Here is a 15,362-nt window from a genome sequence, read left to right on the forward strand (position 1 = left end):
AATTGATAAGATTAAATTTCATCTCTTTTTTTTTTTCTCTCTTCTGGTCGGTGGTTGGTTTGGTCTGCCAAAGATTTTTTATCGGTCAGGATAAATTTCACCAAGATAAATCAAGAAACGCTAAACCATCTCTTAGTTTAGTATCATTGTATGGAAACATGCTGGTTTGCGTATGGATCAGTTCGTTTTTTTTTATTATTGCCTAGTCCAGACGGCGATTAGAAAAGCAGCCAAATCAAGAGGAAAGCTTTTAAAGTCTAACGCCAACTTGTTCCTTCTTCCCTCCCTTCTCGTGGAGCTTTCGATGCTCATGGCGAGGCGCAACGACAGCAACCCTTTCGAGGAGGAAGAGGACGTCAATCCCTTCGCGGTGAGTCACTCCTCCATTTACACCTCCCTTGTCTGTTCTTTCACTCGGTAAGATTGTTGTGATGTCTGATTGTGTCTTTGTCGTGGAGGTTTTCTCTTCCACTAGAAGCATTTGGCGGCTTAGTCTAAGAATTTCGGTATTCAGGCTTGAAAAGGCACGTTTTTTACTATGTTTTTTTGGTCTTTTCAGTATGATATGAATCTGTTATTCTTATGCTATTAAACAACGTCTCTGGGTTAACTTATTTGGTGAATAGAGGAAACGTTGAATCACATAAGAAATACTTCAGCGTCTATTAAACATTTACATAGATGAGTGTTGCCTTATAAACTTCGCAATCTAGTTATGATGTTTGCTCTTGAAGGCAATGGTTTCTTGTGTACGCTGTGAAATTAAACAATGGTTATTAAGTGGAGTCTTAATCTTTGTAGCTAGGAGAGTTAATAACAGTTTTTAGTATGTTTTATTTGTATTTCGAGACTCGAGTTGATATGCCCCACCAAAAATACAGCAATAAAAGCTTAAATACCACTTTGATTGTCCCCCACTAATGATTAGTCTCTAAGTCTGGTATTTAACTTCTATACTGTCAATAGTCTAGTCTCATAAACTAGAATCTCGAAAGAATTGCTTGAACCAAAGAGTAAATAAATATAAGTACTTTCTGTTCAAGACTATTTTATCTTGTATGACATCCTATGCTCAATTATTGTGTTAAGGGAGATGCAAAGTCATCTATGCAACTCAAAGGATCTTTACTGACTGCAGAATCCACCAAGTATTCCTCCTGTGTCAAATTCCAGGCTTTCGCCGCTTCCTTCAAAACCTGCTGGTTTCTACAATGACTATGGAGCCACCATTGATATTCCTCTAGATTCATTGAATGTAAGTGCAAATTTGAGAGTACTGTATTCTTAATGAAAGAGACATACAAATAAGTAAACCTTGTGAACTAGTAAACAGAGTTCATTTGACAAGGACAAAAATTTATTAGGTTGAGAGTTCAAAGGTGCTTCTGTGCATTTCAAATATGTAGTTGATGCATGAAAAAGTCATTTTGTCATTGATATGTAGAGTTGCAGTAACATTTGTTCTAAAGATTCAACTTCTTGATGTCATAATCTATTCTGGTCTGTTGTATCTTTGCATGCTTTGTTAGTGTATGCTTTTGTTATGCTTTCATAACTGTGTTTTCATATAGGCTCTGAAGAAAAAGGAGAAGGAACTTAAAATCAAGGCAGAACAACTAAATAAGAGGGAAACGGCATGTTTATGATCTAAATGCTGACATGCGAGACTCATAGTTAGGCTGAAACCCCATGTTAAGTGATCATCTGTCGTCGTTGCATCTTATTGTCAATTTTGCCATGTGGCAATTCATTCTGTCATTCGTCTTTATATTTGCCTGTTTTAAATGAATTATGAAACTTACTGGTTACATGGATATGTTAGGGAGGTCCCATGGACTTAGTGTTGGCAACTGTTGTTTCTTCGATAACAATTTTTTGTATATCCGTCTAATTCTATTTTATTTTATAGGAACTTAAACGTAGAGAAGAGGCAGCAGTTCGCGGTAAGGCTTTCATGGAATCTGGGTTTCTATTTTTTGACACGCTAATGTTATTATATTCTCATTTATCTAATAACCTCATTATTAGTGATTAAAGCTAATGCCTCTTTGTTTTTATTCCCAGCTGGTATTGTGATAGAGGAAAAGAACTGGCCACCATTTTTTCCTATTATCCATCATGATATTGCTAGTGAGATACCTATCCACGTGCAGCGATTGCAGTATGTTGCATTTGCATCATTACTAGGTATGTCTTGGAAAAAATCTAAATAAAGTGGAGAGTCTCAGATAATCCACTCTTCTTAGTAATGACTAATGAGGTATAACTGGGCTGGGAACTTCATCCAGTTTTTTTACTTCTACAACAAATAACATTTATGGATTCAGCTGCAGATGAAATCATGTCATTACTTTCTTTTGCTTGCTTTTTCATCTTTTTGAAAGGAACCCCACTTATTTTGTGCAAACGCCAATAGTTATTTTGAAAGTATTAAGCTTTCCAATTTGGAATTTTGAAGGGTTGGTTGTGTTGTATAATAATAAAACAATACAAGCAGTATTATATTTGTACAAAAATAAACATGCAATAGACAGATAAATAAAGGAGTAGGGTTTAGAATATAGTTATCCGGTTGAAGCGTCGGCACGCCGACTGTCCTTAGAGAATTTATTGCCGCCTCACGGTACAAAGGCTCTCCGGCAAAATTCCCCCAAGATCCGACAACTGCTCGTCTCGTCCGTAGGTGCACTCCAAAACGGACGCGACACTCGGACCCAACCTCAGATCGTCGGCAAAAGACCAAGCCTCAGGACAAGAAAGACGAGAAGAAAGCAGAAAGAATCGCACAGAGAAGGGAGAAAGCTCGAGACTTGAGTGAAGAATAGAGGTGCTGCAAGTCCCCTTTTATTCACTCTGAGAAGGTACGAAGCACTGCTTCGCTAGCGAGGAAACGCGCCTCAGTGTCGCGTCCCTTCCTCACGCGCGGAACAAAACCGAAGTCCGCGTCCCTTCCTCACGCGCGGAACCAAACTCTGGTTTGGTTTTGGTTCAGACCGAACCAGAACCGGAAACCAAACTGGTTTGGTTCAGACTGAACCAAACCAGCAATAACAGACCGGGCCGCCCGTGAGCGCAAGGCCCACGGGTTGGGGATTTGCACCCCCCCCCCCTGCGCGCGTTAATCGCGCACGTGACGCCCGGTTTATGAATTTCCGGCTCGAACCCCCCAAATCCACTCGATTTGGGCTTGGCCCGCGCATGCGTGTAGGTCCTCTTATCATTGCTAAGCAAGGATGGAAGGGCTTCCTATATAAGCCCTTCCAAGCTTCTCCACTTAGCAATGTGGGGCTAAAAACAATACAAAAAATGCTTTGAATTTAAAACAAAATTCAACAATCTCCCACAAATTCAAATCATTTCGGTTAAAAACAAAAAACAAAAAAAAAATATGTCCTGAGGCTAGGTTGCAATGAGCTTTTACTGAAAATACCTTCCGGTTTGAATTTTCACCTAAGTACACCAATCTTATTCACATAGGTTTGAAGTGAACTAGGTCTTGAACTTAAACCTTTTTATATGTGAAGTCAAATGGTAACAACTCATCACGGGCGATGGTTGAATCCTTCTGGGTTGGTGCATTACGACCATGCCACCGAATCTTGTTTCATAAGTGCTAAGGGGAGTTGCCTAGACCCCCCACACTGCGGCCACACAGTTACATTTACATAGGTGAGTTCTCCAAGGATGTACTGCGAGCATCCTGTCAATAAGACCTTGAACTCATTAAGAGCCTCCAAGCTCATCCTTACTAGCAGTCAAGCATCTATCCAGGGAAGAGACTATGGGATTACATCTCAATCAATTTGATGCTTACGGTTCACCCTTATAACTTGTTTATATCACATTGAACCTATTTCTTGGGATCTCCAATCAGATAGGTTGGGTTGCCGCTATAGATGAAACCAGGATAGGCCTCAGTCCCATTCCCTTACTGGATCTCTTGATTTTCTCGGAATCAAGTCCTTTTGTGAGTGGATCAGCAATATTGTCTTTTGAACTTACAAGTCCAATGACACCACTCCAAGAGACACTAGCTCACGAATAGACTTCAATCTTATTCGTACATGTCTCTTCTGTTTCTGGTTATACTTGGAGCTTCTAATCTGAGCTATTGTTGTTTGATTATCACAGTGTACTAAAATAGAAGGTATTGACTTTACCATCAAGGGAATTTCTGAAAGAAGACCCTTAAGCCAATCAGCTTCAGTTACTGTGGTATCTAAAGCACACAATTCTGCCTCAGATGTAGAACGGGATATAATCGTCTGTTTAACAGACCTCCAAGCAACTGCACCGCCTCCAAGTGTAAAGACATAACCAGTAACGCCTTTACACTCAGCAGTGTCTGCTATACAACTAGCATCACTATATCCCTCCAGGACTGCAGGGAATCTCCCATACCACAAGCCCAAGGATATAATACCTTTTAGGTATCTGAGTACTCTGTCTAATGCATCCCAATGCGTTCTGTCCGGACAGCTGGTAAACCTGCTCAATTTCGTTATAGCAAAAGAAGTATCAGGTTTAGAACAATTAGCTAAATACATTAGACTACCTATTATTTGTGAGTATCTTAATTGAGACACTGCCACACCACTATTATTCTTGTGGAGAGTTTTTGAAGGGTCATATGGTGTGACAACAGATTTAACTTGGCTATAACCATATTTCTCTAATACTCTCTCAACATAGAGTGACTAAGAAATTGTTATTCCATCAGTTGAACGAGTCAACTTCAGCCCTAAAATCATATCAGCACAACCCATATCCTTCATATCAAACTTACCACTTAAGAGAGCCTTAGTCTCATTAATAATAGAAAGGTTAGTTCGAAATAGTAGAATATCATCTACATATAAACATAGGATAATACAATTATCACCTTTCATTTTAGCATACACACATTTATCAGAGTCATTTACTTCAAAGCCAAACGATAGCATAACTCTATCAAATTTTTCGTACCACTGCTTTGGGGCTTGCTTCAAACCATAAAAAGATTTGACTAACCTACAGACTTTATTCTCATTTCCAGAGACTACATATCCCTCAGGCTGATCCATATATATCTCTTCTTCTAGATCTCCATTTAGGAATGTCGTTTTGACATCCATTTGATGGACCTCAAGATGATATATGGATGCTAATGCGATTAACACTCGGATTGTAGTAATTCTGGTAACAGGAGAATAAGTGTCAAAATAGTCAATCCCTTCTTTTTGTTTGAATCCCTTAGCAACTAGGCGGGCTTTGAATTTATCTACTGACCCATCAGGTTTTAGTTTTCTCTTAAACACCCATTTACATCCTATAGTGGTACACCCAGGAGGTAAATCTACCAACTCCCAAGTGGCATTAGAGATAATAGAGTCCATTTCACTTTTAATGGCCTCTTTCCATTGCTTAGCTTCAGGAGAAGCCATAGCATCTCTATATGTCACAGGGTCACCTTCTATATTATAGGTGATAAAGTCCTGGCCTAAATCCGTAGACACACGTTGCCTCTTGCTCCTTCTCGGTTCTGTATACTCACTAGATTCATCTAGTCTAGAGTGACTTGAGGAAGGTGTACCCACTACGGATAATGGGACCTCTACGGAAGAAGGCTCATTTCTAGTAGAAATACTAGATTGAGGTGTTCTCGTCTTCATAGGAAATATATCCTCAAAAAATGTAACATCGCGAAGTTCTACAATAGTATTTGCATATATTCCAGCAATTTCTGATTTAATAATCAGGAACCTATATGCAATACTATTTTGAGCATAACCCAAGAAGATACCATCTATGGTCTTTGGACTAAGTTTTTTCCTTCTGTGTTCAGGTGCTAGTACCTTTGCCAGGCACCCCCACACTTTAAGGTATTTCAAACTTGTCCTTCGGCCTTTCCAAAGCTCATATGGGGTTTTATCCCTTGACTTCATTGGGACTCTATTTAGCACACGACATGCAGTGTATAGAGCCTCCCCCCACATAAAGTTGGGTAACCCAGAACTGCCTAACATGGAATTAATCATATCTTCAAGGGTTCGATTTTTTTCGTTCTGCTATACCGTTGGATTGAGAACTATATGGAGCAATTACCTCATGAATTATACCTGTATCTTGACAAAATTTTTGAAACAGGTTCGAGGTAAATTCTCCACCCCTATCAGACCTTAACCTCTTAATAGTTTTATCGGTTTGATTCTCAGCTTCAGATTTAAAAATCATAAATTTATCTAAAGCTTCATCCTTGGTTTTTAGCAAATAAACATAACAATAACGAGAGTGGTCATCAATGAAGGTAATGAAATACCTTTTATGGTCTCTCGTTATTACACCGTTAAACTCACAACAGTCAGTATGAATCAATTCTAAAATATCAGAATTTCTATCAACTGATTTGAAGGGTTTACGGGATTGTTTATATTGCACACAAACTTCACATTTTTTCTTATCATTTATAGCATGCTTAGGAATCATGTCTAGATTTATCATCCTTTTTACAGTATTAAAATTGACATGTTCTAATCTGTCATGACATATATTATAAGACTCAATGTTATATGAACAACCAATATCAGTAGATTTATTTAAGGTAGCATTTTCTACATTGAGTTTAAATAAACCTTCATTAAAGTAACCTTTTCCAATAAATGTTCCTAAATGTAGTATTACAACTTTATTACATTTAAAGTTCAACTCATAACTAGCGTGGACTAACTTTGACCCGCTAATTAAATTCTGATGGACCGTTGGAACACGATGCACCTCATGCAGTGACAAGATTTTTCCAGAGGTGAACCTCAGGTCAACTTGTCCTATCCCAAACACCCTGGCTGCAGAATGATTCCCCATGGTCACGGAAGTACCTTTAACTACCTGATAAGTAAGGAAGACAGAGCGATCAGCACAACAGTGCACATTAGTACTTGTATCAACTAACCATTCATTGGGTTGATAGATCAAGTTTAGTTCGGGTTTGAAGGTAACAAACCTATTGCTGGTGTCGTCACACTAGCAGTCACAACATTTGCATATGCCTTGGTGTTGGACGTGTTGCTTTGGTTTTTCTTCTAGTCCTTTTGCTTAGGGCAGAATTTGGCATAATATCCAACTTGTCCACATGCCCAGCAAGGCTTAGGTTTGGTTCCAACATTTGGGTTGGGTTTCATCTTGTTCTTCATTTTCTGCTTTTTGAATTTCTTCTTGTCAGATGAGACTACTACATTCGCCTTTGGAATAAAATCCATAGGCATTCTTGTATCATCATTTTTATGTTGCTTCCGATGTTCTTCTTCGATATTTAAGACAATCATCAAATCTTCTAGAGAGATTTTACCTCTCCGATGTTTAAGAGTCATGCCAAAATCTTCCCAACTCGGAGGCAATTTTTCGATGATAGACAAGACCTGAAATTTTTCAGGTAATGACATATCTCCTTCAGTAAGACCATGAATTTGAACTTAGAATTCATGTGTCTGCTCAACCACAGATTTGCCTTCAACCATTTTGAAGTTCATGAATTTTGCCACAGTATACTTTTCTAAACCAGAATCTTCAGAGTTATATTTCTTATCCAAAGATTTCCACAGCTCTTTAGCTGAAGAGGTTGAGCAGTACACATCAAATAGTGCGTCTGAGAGGGCAGACAGGATTCTCCCATGGCAGAGATAATCCCTTTGCTTAAACCTCTCTAAGGCAGCACTACGGGCAGGTTCCTCTTCATTAGGTGAAGGAGGGTCTGTTTCTATAACGGAGAATAGCCCTAGCGTAGTAAGCCAAAATTTCATCCGTTGTTGCCAACGTCTGAAGTTTTGTCTGTAAAATTTCTCGGGTCTAGCACTAGCCTCATCAGATCCTATTACCCTATCATTCATCATGTCTATTGATACATGCAATAAATTCTCTAAGAATGTTGTATAATAATAAAACAATACAAGCAGTATTATATTTGCACAAAAATAAACATGCAATAGACAGATAAATAAAGGAGTAGAGTTTAGAATATAGTTATCCGGTTGAAGCGTCGGCACGCCGACTGTCCTTAGAGAATTTATTGCCGCCTCACGGTGCAAAGGCTCTCCGGCAAAATTCCCCCAAGATCCGACAACCGCTCGTCTCGTCCGTAGGTGCACTCCAAAACGGACGCGACACTCGGACCCAACCTCAGATCGCCGGCAAAAGACCAAACCTCAGGACAAGAAAGACGAGAAGAAAGCAGAAAGAATCGCACAGAGAAGGGAGAAAGCTCGAGACTTGAGTGAAGAATAGAGGTGCTGTAAGTCCCCTTTTATTCACTCTGAGAAGGTACGAAGCACTGCTTCGCTAGCGAGGAAACGCGCCTCAGTGTCGCGTCCGCGTCCCTTCCTCACTCGCGGAACAAAATCGAAGTCCGCGTCCCTTCCTCACTCGCGGAACCAAACTCTGGTCTGGTTTGGTTTTGGTTTAGACCGAACCAGAACTGGAAACCAAACTGGTTTGGTTTAGACCGGGCCGCCCGTGAGCGCAAGGCCCACGGGCTGGGGATTTGCACCCCCCCCTGCGCGCGTTAATCGCGCACGTGACGCCCAGTTTATGGATTTCCGGCTCGAACCCCCCAAATCCACTCGATTTGGGCTTGGCCCGCGCATGCGTGTAGGTCCTCTTATCATTGCTAAGCAAGGATGGAAGAGCTTCCTATATAAGCCCTTCCAAGCTTCTCCACTTAGCAATGTGGGATTAAAAACACTACAAAAAATGCTTTGAATTTAAAACAAAATTCAACAGGTTGCTTGCCTCTTTTGGAATTTTATAGCAGTTACAGCAGCTTGGATCGGGGGTGAAGGTGCTAAGTATTTGATGTTGTTGGATGTATAACTTACTTTTTTGACAAAAGTGATTTTATTTAACCATGATGAAGCTGATTTTGCTTGCTTTGTGGCTAGGCGTGAAGATTTGGTTCCTTGCCATCATCTACTTTATTTCCGGTGTTCCTGGAGCTTATTTCTTATGGTATAGAGCTCTATATCGTGCAATGAGGTACTTATCAATTGAGCATCGATTGACTATCTATGAATTAGAAATGTTTCATGTATGATACCAAACTAGGAGTTAGAAAGCAAGCTAAAAGAAAGCAAGCTGAAAGAAAGCTGCGGATCGAAACAGCAAGTTTACAATAAAAGAGATAAGGAGATTTAGAACTTACTCAAGTAGACTCTTCTTATTATAAACTTCAAACTTGAAACTGATTACAAGACTTAGATAGACTTCTCCTAAGTAAGGCTCAAGGTAAGCTTGAATGCCTTGCAAAGGAAACAAGGCTCATCTTAAATAGAGAAAGAAAGATTCTTCGGGTGCTCTGAGGGCCCCATCGTCAAGAAACCTTTATCTCAGATAAGATCGAATATACTTACAGCTCATACTTTACATAAAGGAGGACACGTTACTTATATTTTACATAAAGTAGGACACGTTACTTATATTTTACATAAAGTAAAGATTCCTAGTCACTTCAGACTTTAAAGTTATTCATCCTTCGTACCACATCACTTAGTAGGTTGGCAGCTTGTTCCAGCTGGTGGTCTACTTGCCTAGTGATAGGATGCCATCCGGACCACCAATTATTTTTGGTGCTTAATTGCTGACATTCTCATAACTTGAGTGAGTGCAATATTCATAACTATTGTAAGGCGTTTATGTTGGAACCCCAAGGTTGGTTTTGGTGTGATCAACAAGTTAAGTTAGGTTCTGTTGTTTTCTAACCTTGTGTCTAAGTGTGCAGGAGCTTAGGAGCACAGGTACTCGAGCGGAAGACGCGGCTAGCGAGAAGGACGGCACGCGGTGCGTCCGAGGGACGAGGCGCTGCGGAAGAGTACACCGGCGGACGAGAAGGAAGTGCGCGCGATGGTTCCGAGGTACGAAAGCCGGAGCGGAAGATTGCTCGGGGAGCAAGAGACGCAGCTAGCGCGAAGGTCGGCACGGGGTGCGATCAAGGGACGAAGTCTGCGGATGAGTACGCTGGTGGACGAGAAGGGACACGCGGCAATTCCGAGGACGGAAGCCGGAGGGAAGCACGCTCGAGAAGACCGAGATGGGTTCGGGTGAGCCCTATTCCGGATGTCGAGATCACCCAATCAAGCGGATCCGGAGCGGAAGACCCGGACCGAAACGGGACTTAACGGAGAAGTGGTCCCGGACAAAAAGTCAACCGCAGTTGACTTTTGCTCGGCGCCGAACCAATCCGGCGCCGGGCTGTCCGGCGCTGAATGCTTCCGCCCGGACCGATTTGACCAAGATCGCGATTTACGCGACGCGCTGGGGATAAAACTTTATCCCCTGTATCAACCTTGAGCCCCCACCAAGGCTATAAATATAGCCTTGGTCCGAAGCTCTTCAGAAATTGTAAACAACACTTGTGTGCTTCCACCGCTTAGATTAGTTTTGCCTACACTACTGTAAACGAGGCTTCTCCACTTTGAAGGAGCTCTTAGTGCGATCTTCATCCTTGGATTAACAACCTCCCGGTTGTAACCAAGTCAAATTCGTGCCTCGCTTTTATGCTTTATTTTCTTTAATCTATTTTTATGTGTTAGCTTAATCGCGAGAAAGGGTTGTGTTTGATTTTTCAGGGCTATTCAACCCCTTCTAGCCGGCCGCATCGGTCCTACAAGTGGTATCGAGCCAGGCGCAGGACTAACCACCGAACGAAGCAACAAGATGGCGGATCCAACATCCACGCACCAAAATTTCAAGGGACTTCGCTATGGAAAAGCGAATGGAGGTATTTCTTGAAACAGATTATGATTTATTACTAACAATGGAATTTGGCTATGAAGCACCAGGGGGCAAAGCAAGAAATCAATGGTCAAAGAAGGAGCAGGCTGACCACGTGGCAAACAAGAAAGCAGAATTTCATCTGCTAAGTGTACTTCCACCACAAGAAGTCAATCGAGTCGGTACCTCAACTCCGTGAAGGAGCTTTGGGAGAAATTCCTTGAGTTACACGAAGGAACATCCAAGCCAAACTTGCAAGACGGGATTTACTTCACAACCAACAAACCTCCGATTTGAAGAAGGTGAAACAATTGCACATCTACACTCGAGGATTCAGGAACTCATCACCAGACTTACGAATCTCGGAGAAGAGGTAAGTAACCGAGATTCGCTAAGGTATGCCCTAAATTCCTTTCCTAGAAACTCAAAATGGGCATCACTAGTAGATGCCTTTTACATTTCAAAAGATCTAGAAAAAATTTCATTAGACGAATTCTTTTCAACTTTTGAAGTGCATGAGTCAAGATGTGCAGGTCCGAAGGAGCCCAAGAATAATGTCGCCCTTAAAGCTTCGAGAGACGAACCTGAGTCAGAATCTTCTCTCGACGATGAGGAAATGGTAATGATGGTAACACGATTTTAAAATATTTGTAAATCTAGGAAATCTAACCATCCGCAGGGAAGAAAGAAAAGAACCATCCGCTGCTACCATTGCGATGAAGAAGGGCACGTCAAGGACAATTGCCCTAAACTGAAGAACAACGGGAAGGACAAGGGTAAGAAGCCTATCCAAAATCGCAAGGCCCTAAAAGCGACGTGGGACGATACGTCGTCGGAATCAGAAGTCGAGGAGTTCTCCGGGCTCGCGTTAATGGTGAGTCATCAAGACGACGACTGCGAATCAAGTTCTTCCGAAACGAGCATCGAAAGCATCAATAAAGGGGGAGCCACGTCCGAAGAGAGCAGCAGTTCAGGGGGAGAAACCGACAACGAGATCGACAAGGTAAGTGAGGTACGATCTCTTCCTCCTAATAAAATGTTTAAATTCATTAAAATTTTAACAAAAGATTGCTGCAAATTAGAAAATGAAAATAAAGATTTAAAAGCAATATTAGCTACATCTTGTCCGTTAGAAATGCTAGATAAATCAAATTTAGAAAATGAAAAATTAAAATTAGAAATTCAAAATTTAAAAATTCAAGTAGAAAACTTGAAAAACTCTGCTTGCTCATCTAAAACCAATTTTAGAAGGTTCAATAATTTGAATTGGTATTATAGATATCACCAGGGACAAATTAAAAATATCTCTAGAAAATATGTCCCTAAGAAATATTTAGTTAATCCAGTAGGTTGGAACCTTTATTGGGTTCCTAAATCTTGCTTAGTGTAAATTTTAAAATCAAAGTTAGCGCTTTAAGTGAGAAAATTAAACAAAAATTTCTTTATGGGCTTTGACTAGAAAGTGGTTGTTGCTCCAATAACCAAGAAGGCCTAGTGCCTCGCCACTGCCTGGAAGCCAAATATTGAAATAAATGTTTAATTAATAAAGCATTAATACTAGAATTATTTAATGCTTTAAAAAGTTATTCAAACATGTTTCAAAATTTTGACATAAATTTTTTTAAAATAATTAATTTTTTTTAAAAATTCTATTTTCAAAAATAATTTTTACTTAGAGTGTTTAGAAAAATTTTCAAAAATTATTTTTTCCTAAGTTAAAATTTTACTTAGAATTTTACTCAAAATTTTTTTCTAACTTAAAATCTTTTTGACTTAGAAATTTTTTTCAGGTAGCTTTTCAAAATTTTCTAAGTCTTTAACCTTTGGATTTTTTTCTTGGAACCCCATTTTTTTGTGATCAAAGGGGGAGAAAGATAAGTATAAGTCTAGGGGGAGGTAGCCTAAAACTATTTTTTTCTATCTTTGTGCACTAAATTATAAATTTAGTTAGTTTATTTTTTTGTTTAGTTAACCCTAGCTTAACTTGGGTTGATCACACCAAAAAGGGGGAGATTGTTGGAACCCCAAGGTTGGTTTTGGTGTGATCAACAAGTTAAATTAGGTTATGTTGTTTTCTAACCTTGTGTCTAAGTGTGCAGGAGCTTAGGAGCACAGGTACTCGAGCGGAAGACGCAGCTAGCGAGAAGGACAAGACAAGAGAGGGCGCTGCGGAAGAGTACACCGCGGACGAGAAGGAAGTGCGCGATGGTTCCAATGAAAGCCGGAGCGGAAGATTGCTCGGGAGTAAGAGACGCCTAGCGCGAAGGTCGGCACGGGTGCGATCAAGGGACGAAGATGAGTACGCCGGTGGACGAGAAGGACACGCGCAATTCCGACGAGAAGCCGGGAGGAAGCACGCTCGAGAAGACCGGAAGATGGGTTCGGGTGAGCCCTATTCCGGATGTCAGAGATCACCCAATCAAGCGGATCCGGAGCAGAAGACCCGGACCGAGACGGGGACTTAACGGAGAAGTGGTCCCGGACAAAAAGTCAACCGCAGTTGACTTTTTGCTCCGGGGCGCCCGGACCCTGATTTTGACCAAGATCGCGATTTACGCGATCTGAACGTTGGGGGATAAAACTTTATCCCCCCCAGGGCGCCCGGAACCCTTCCAGGCGCCCCGACCAAGGCTATAAATATAGCCTTGGTCCAGAAGCTCTTCATTAGTTCAGAAATTGTAAACAACACTTGTGTGCTTCCACTGTTTAGATTAGCTTCTGTCTTTCTGTGCTTACACTGCTGTAAACGAGGCTTCTCCGCCTGAAGGAGCTCTTAGTGCGATCTTCATCCTTGGATTAACAACCTCCCCGGTTGTAACCAAGTCAAATTCGGTGCCTCGTTTTTATGCTTTATTTTCTGTTTAATCTATTTTTTATGTGTTAGATTAATCGTACGAGAAAGGGTTGTGTTTGATTTTTCAGGACTATTCAACCCCCCCTTCTAGCCGGCCGCATCGGTCCTACAATTTATGGCTTGAACCTTTCAGTAAAAGTATTTGAAGATGTCCCAATAGAATAATATACAATTTCCTGCTCATGTTTTCCCATCTTCTACTAAGAATTCTGTATTGTAAATTGTTCTTTTGTTGGATTTAATTCCAGCACAACACTAGGGACTATTTTGATTACCTTCAACTAGAAGATTTTTCCTCCTCTCTCTCTCTCTTTTTCTCTAGTGCAAGTGCATTTGGTTGCTTGTTCATTTAAGCTTTATAAGCTACAAATATGAATGCAGCTTAAAATGGACAGTAATCATATTTTTACCCTGCAAGTAGCATCAAAACTAATATTAAATGTACTATAAATTGAAAAAAATTGAATTTGTTATTTGTACGGATTTTTTTTTTTTTTGCTTGTCTGTTTCACAATGTTGTAAAATAAGTATTAATAAAATCAGTTCAAAATATCTAATAGTTTTAGACAAAATATGTATCTAAAGACAAATTATTGTAATGAATTTGAATCTGTTGTTATTTTACTACCATTATTGCAGCTATAATTCATTTGCAACCAACCAAACAACACTGTTGCTAATGTAATTTGCATCATTTTCGTTGTTATAGAATTTAAGACACTTACATGGACTTTGCAATGGATCATGTAGGACTGAAAGTGCTTTGAGCTATGGATGGTTTTTCTTGTTTTATCTGGTATGTTCTTTCTCACTGTCTGCATATTGATTATTATGGTGCTATTTTCTCAGCAAGATATAGATTCCTTATTGCATCTAGTAACTTATCTTTGCCGCAGCTACATATAGCATTTGTTGTCTATGCAGCTGTGGCTCCTCCAATTATCTTTAAGGGAAAATCTTTGGCGTAAGCTTCTTTTCATTTACTTTGTTTACTTTTTGTTCTTCTGTTTGAGCCAAAGAACTAGTTCATATTCTTGTAATGAACTTGGAAATGCTATTCTTGTAATGAGCCAAAGAACTAGTTCTTCTGTTTGAGCCTAAGGAATTCTCCTTTGTGTCTGTTGCAGAGGAATCCTTGCCGCGGTGGATGTCATTGGCGATCATGTTATTGTCGGGGTCAGTTCTAAACAATTCTGAAGATGCACTCGCACTATTCATTTACCTATTCTGAAGATGCGATCATGTTATTGTCGGCTCATTGTTGAATTGCTGTATCGAGCCGGCTTCTCTTTATATTTGTTATTTTTGTTCTAACCATAGATTCTTCCATTTTCTCGCAGATCTTCTACTTCATTGGTTTTGGAATGTTCTGCCTAGAATCATTAGTCAGCATCTGGGTCCTTAAGGTAACCCTCCTTAACCCGTATCATGCGTCGCTCGGTTCTCTGTTTCAACCTAAACTATGTGTCGTGATTAACATGTTGATTTTACAGATATGCTAGAAAACATCAAGAAACACTTTTGGTGTATGATTGTTGTTTGTAATGCTTGTAGCAAGTAAACATGTATTTCCGAGGGGGCGGTCAAGCTGCAGAGATGAGACGGGAGGCAGCACGAAGTGCTGTGAGAGCAGCGATATGATCGATGGACTGACTTTGCGGGTAACCGACGACGAGAACTGTGATAACGATCGGGCAAAATTTCAAATCTTTTATGTTCAATTTTCAGTTATTAAACTGTACTTTGTGAGATCTATTGTAGTTTTCAGTTC

The 15,362-nt window shown here is 40.2% G+C and overlaps 1 protein-coding gene across 1 annotated transcript; it reads left to right on the plus strand.

The window, feature by feature from the left end:
• The first annotated feature begins 261 nt into the window (after positions 1-261).
• LOC122015757 (secretory carrier-associated membrane protein 2-like) lies at positions 262-15,287 on the plus strand. The gene is made up of 13 exons (XM_042572777.1): positions 262-370; positions 1,139-1,255; positions 1,572-1,634; positions 1,910-1,943; positions 2,065-2,187; positions 2,459-2,463; positions 8,752-8,809; positions 8,910-9,003; positions 14,342-14,387; positions 14,488-14,555; positions 14,719-14,767; positions 14,932-14,997; positions 15,146-15,287. Exons 1-13 carry the CDS (start codon positions 305-307, stop codon positions 15,230-15,232), a joined length of 876 nt encoding a protein of 291 aa, XP_042428711.1. The 5' UTR covers positions 262-304; the 3' UTR covers positions 15,233-15,287.
• Positions 15,288-15,362: the final 75 nt, after the last annotated feature.

This window comes from Zingiber officinale, chromosome 8B (genome assembly GCF_018446385.1).
Source record: "Zingiber officinale cultivar Zhangliang chromosome 8B, Zo_v1.1, whole genome shotgun sequence".
Classification (NCBI taxonomy): domain Eukaryota; kingdom Viridiplantae; phylum Streptophyta; class Magnoliopsida; order Zingiberales; family Zingiberaceae; genus Zingiber; species Zingiber officinale.

Bases quoted from the DNA above. Each gene is read 5' to 3' on its own strand.
- LOC122015757 (XM_042572777.1), top strand. From the start codon at position 305: ATGCTCATGGCGAGGCGCAACGACAGCAACCCTTTCGAGGAGGAAGAG. The intron at 1,256-1,571 runs GTAAGTGCAAAT...GTTTTCATATAG, and splicing joins TTCCTCTAGATTCATTGAAT to GCTCTGAAGAAAAAGGAGAA. The intron at 9,004-14,341 runs GTACTTATCAAT...TGGATCATGTAG, and splicing joins GCTCTATATCGTGCAATGAG to GACTGAAAGTGCTTTGAGCT.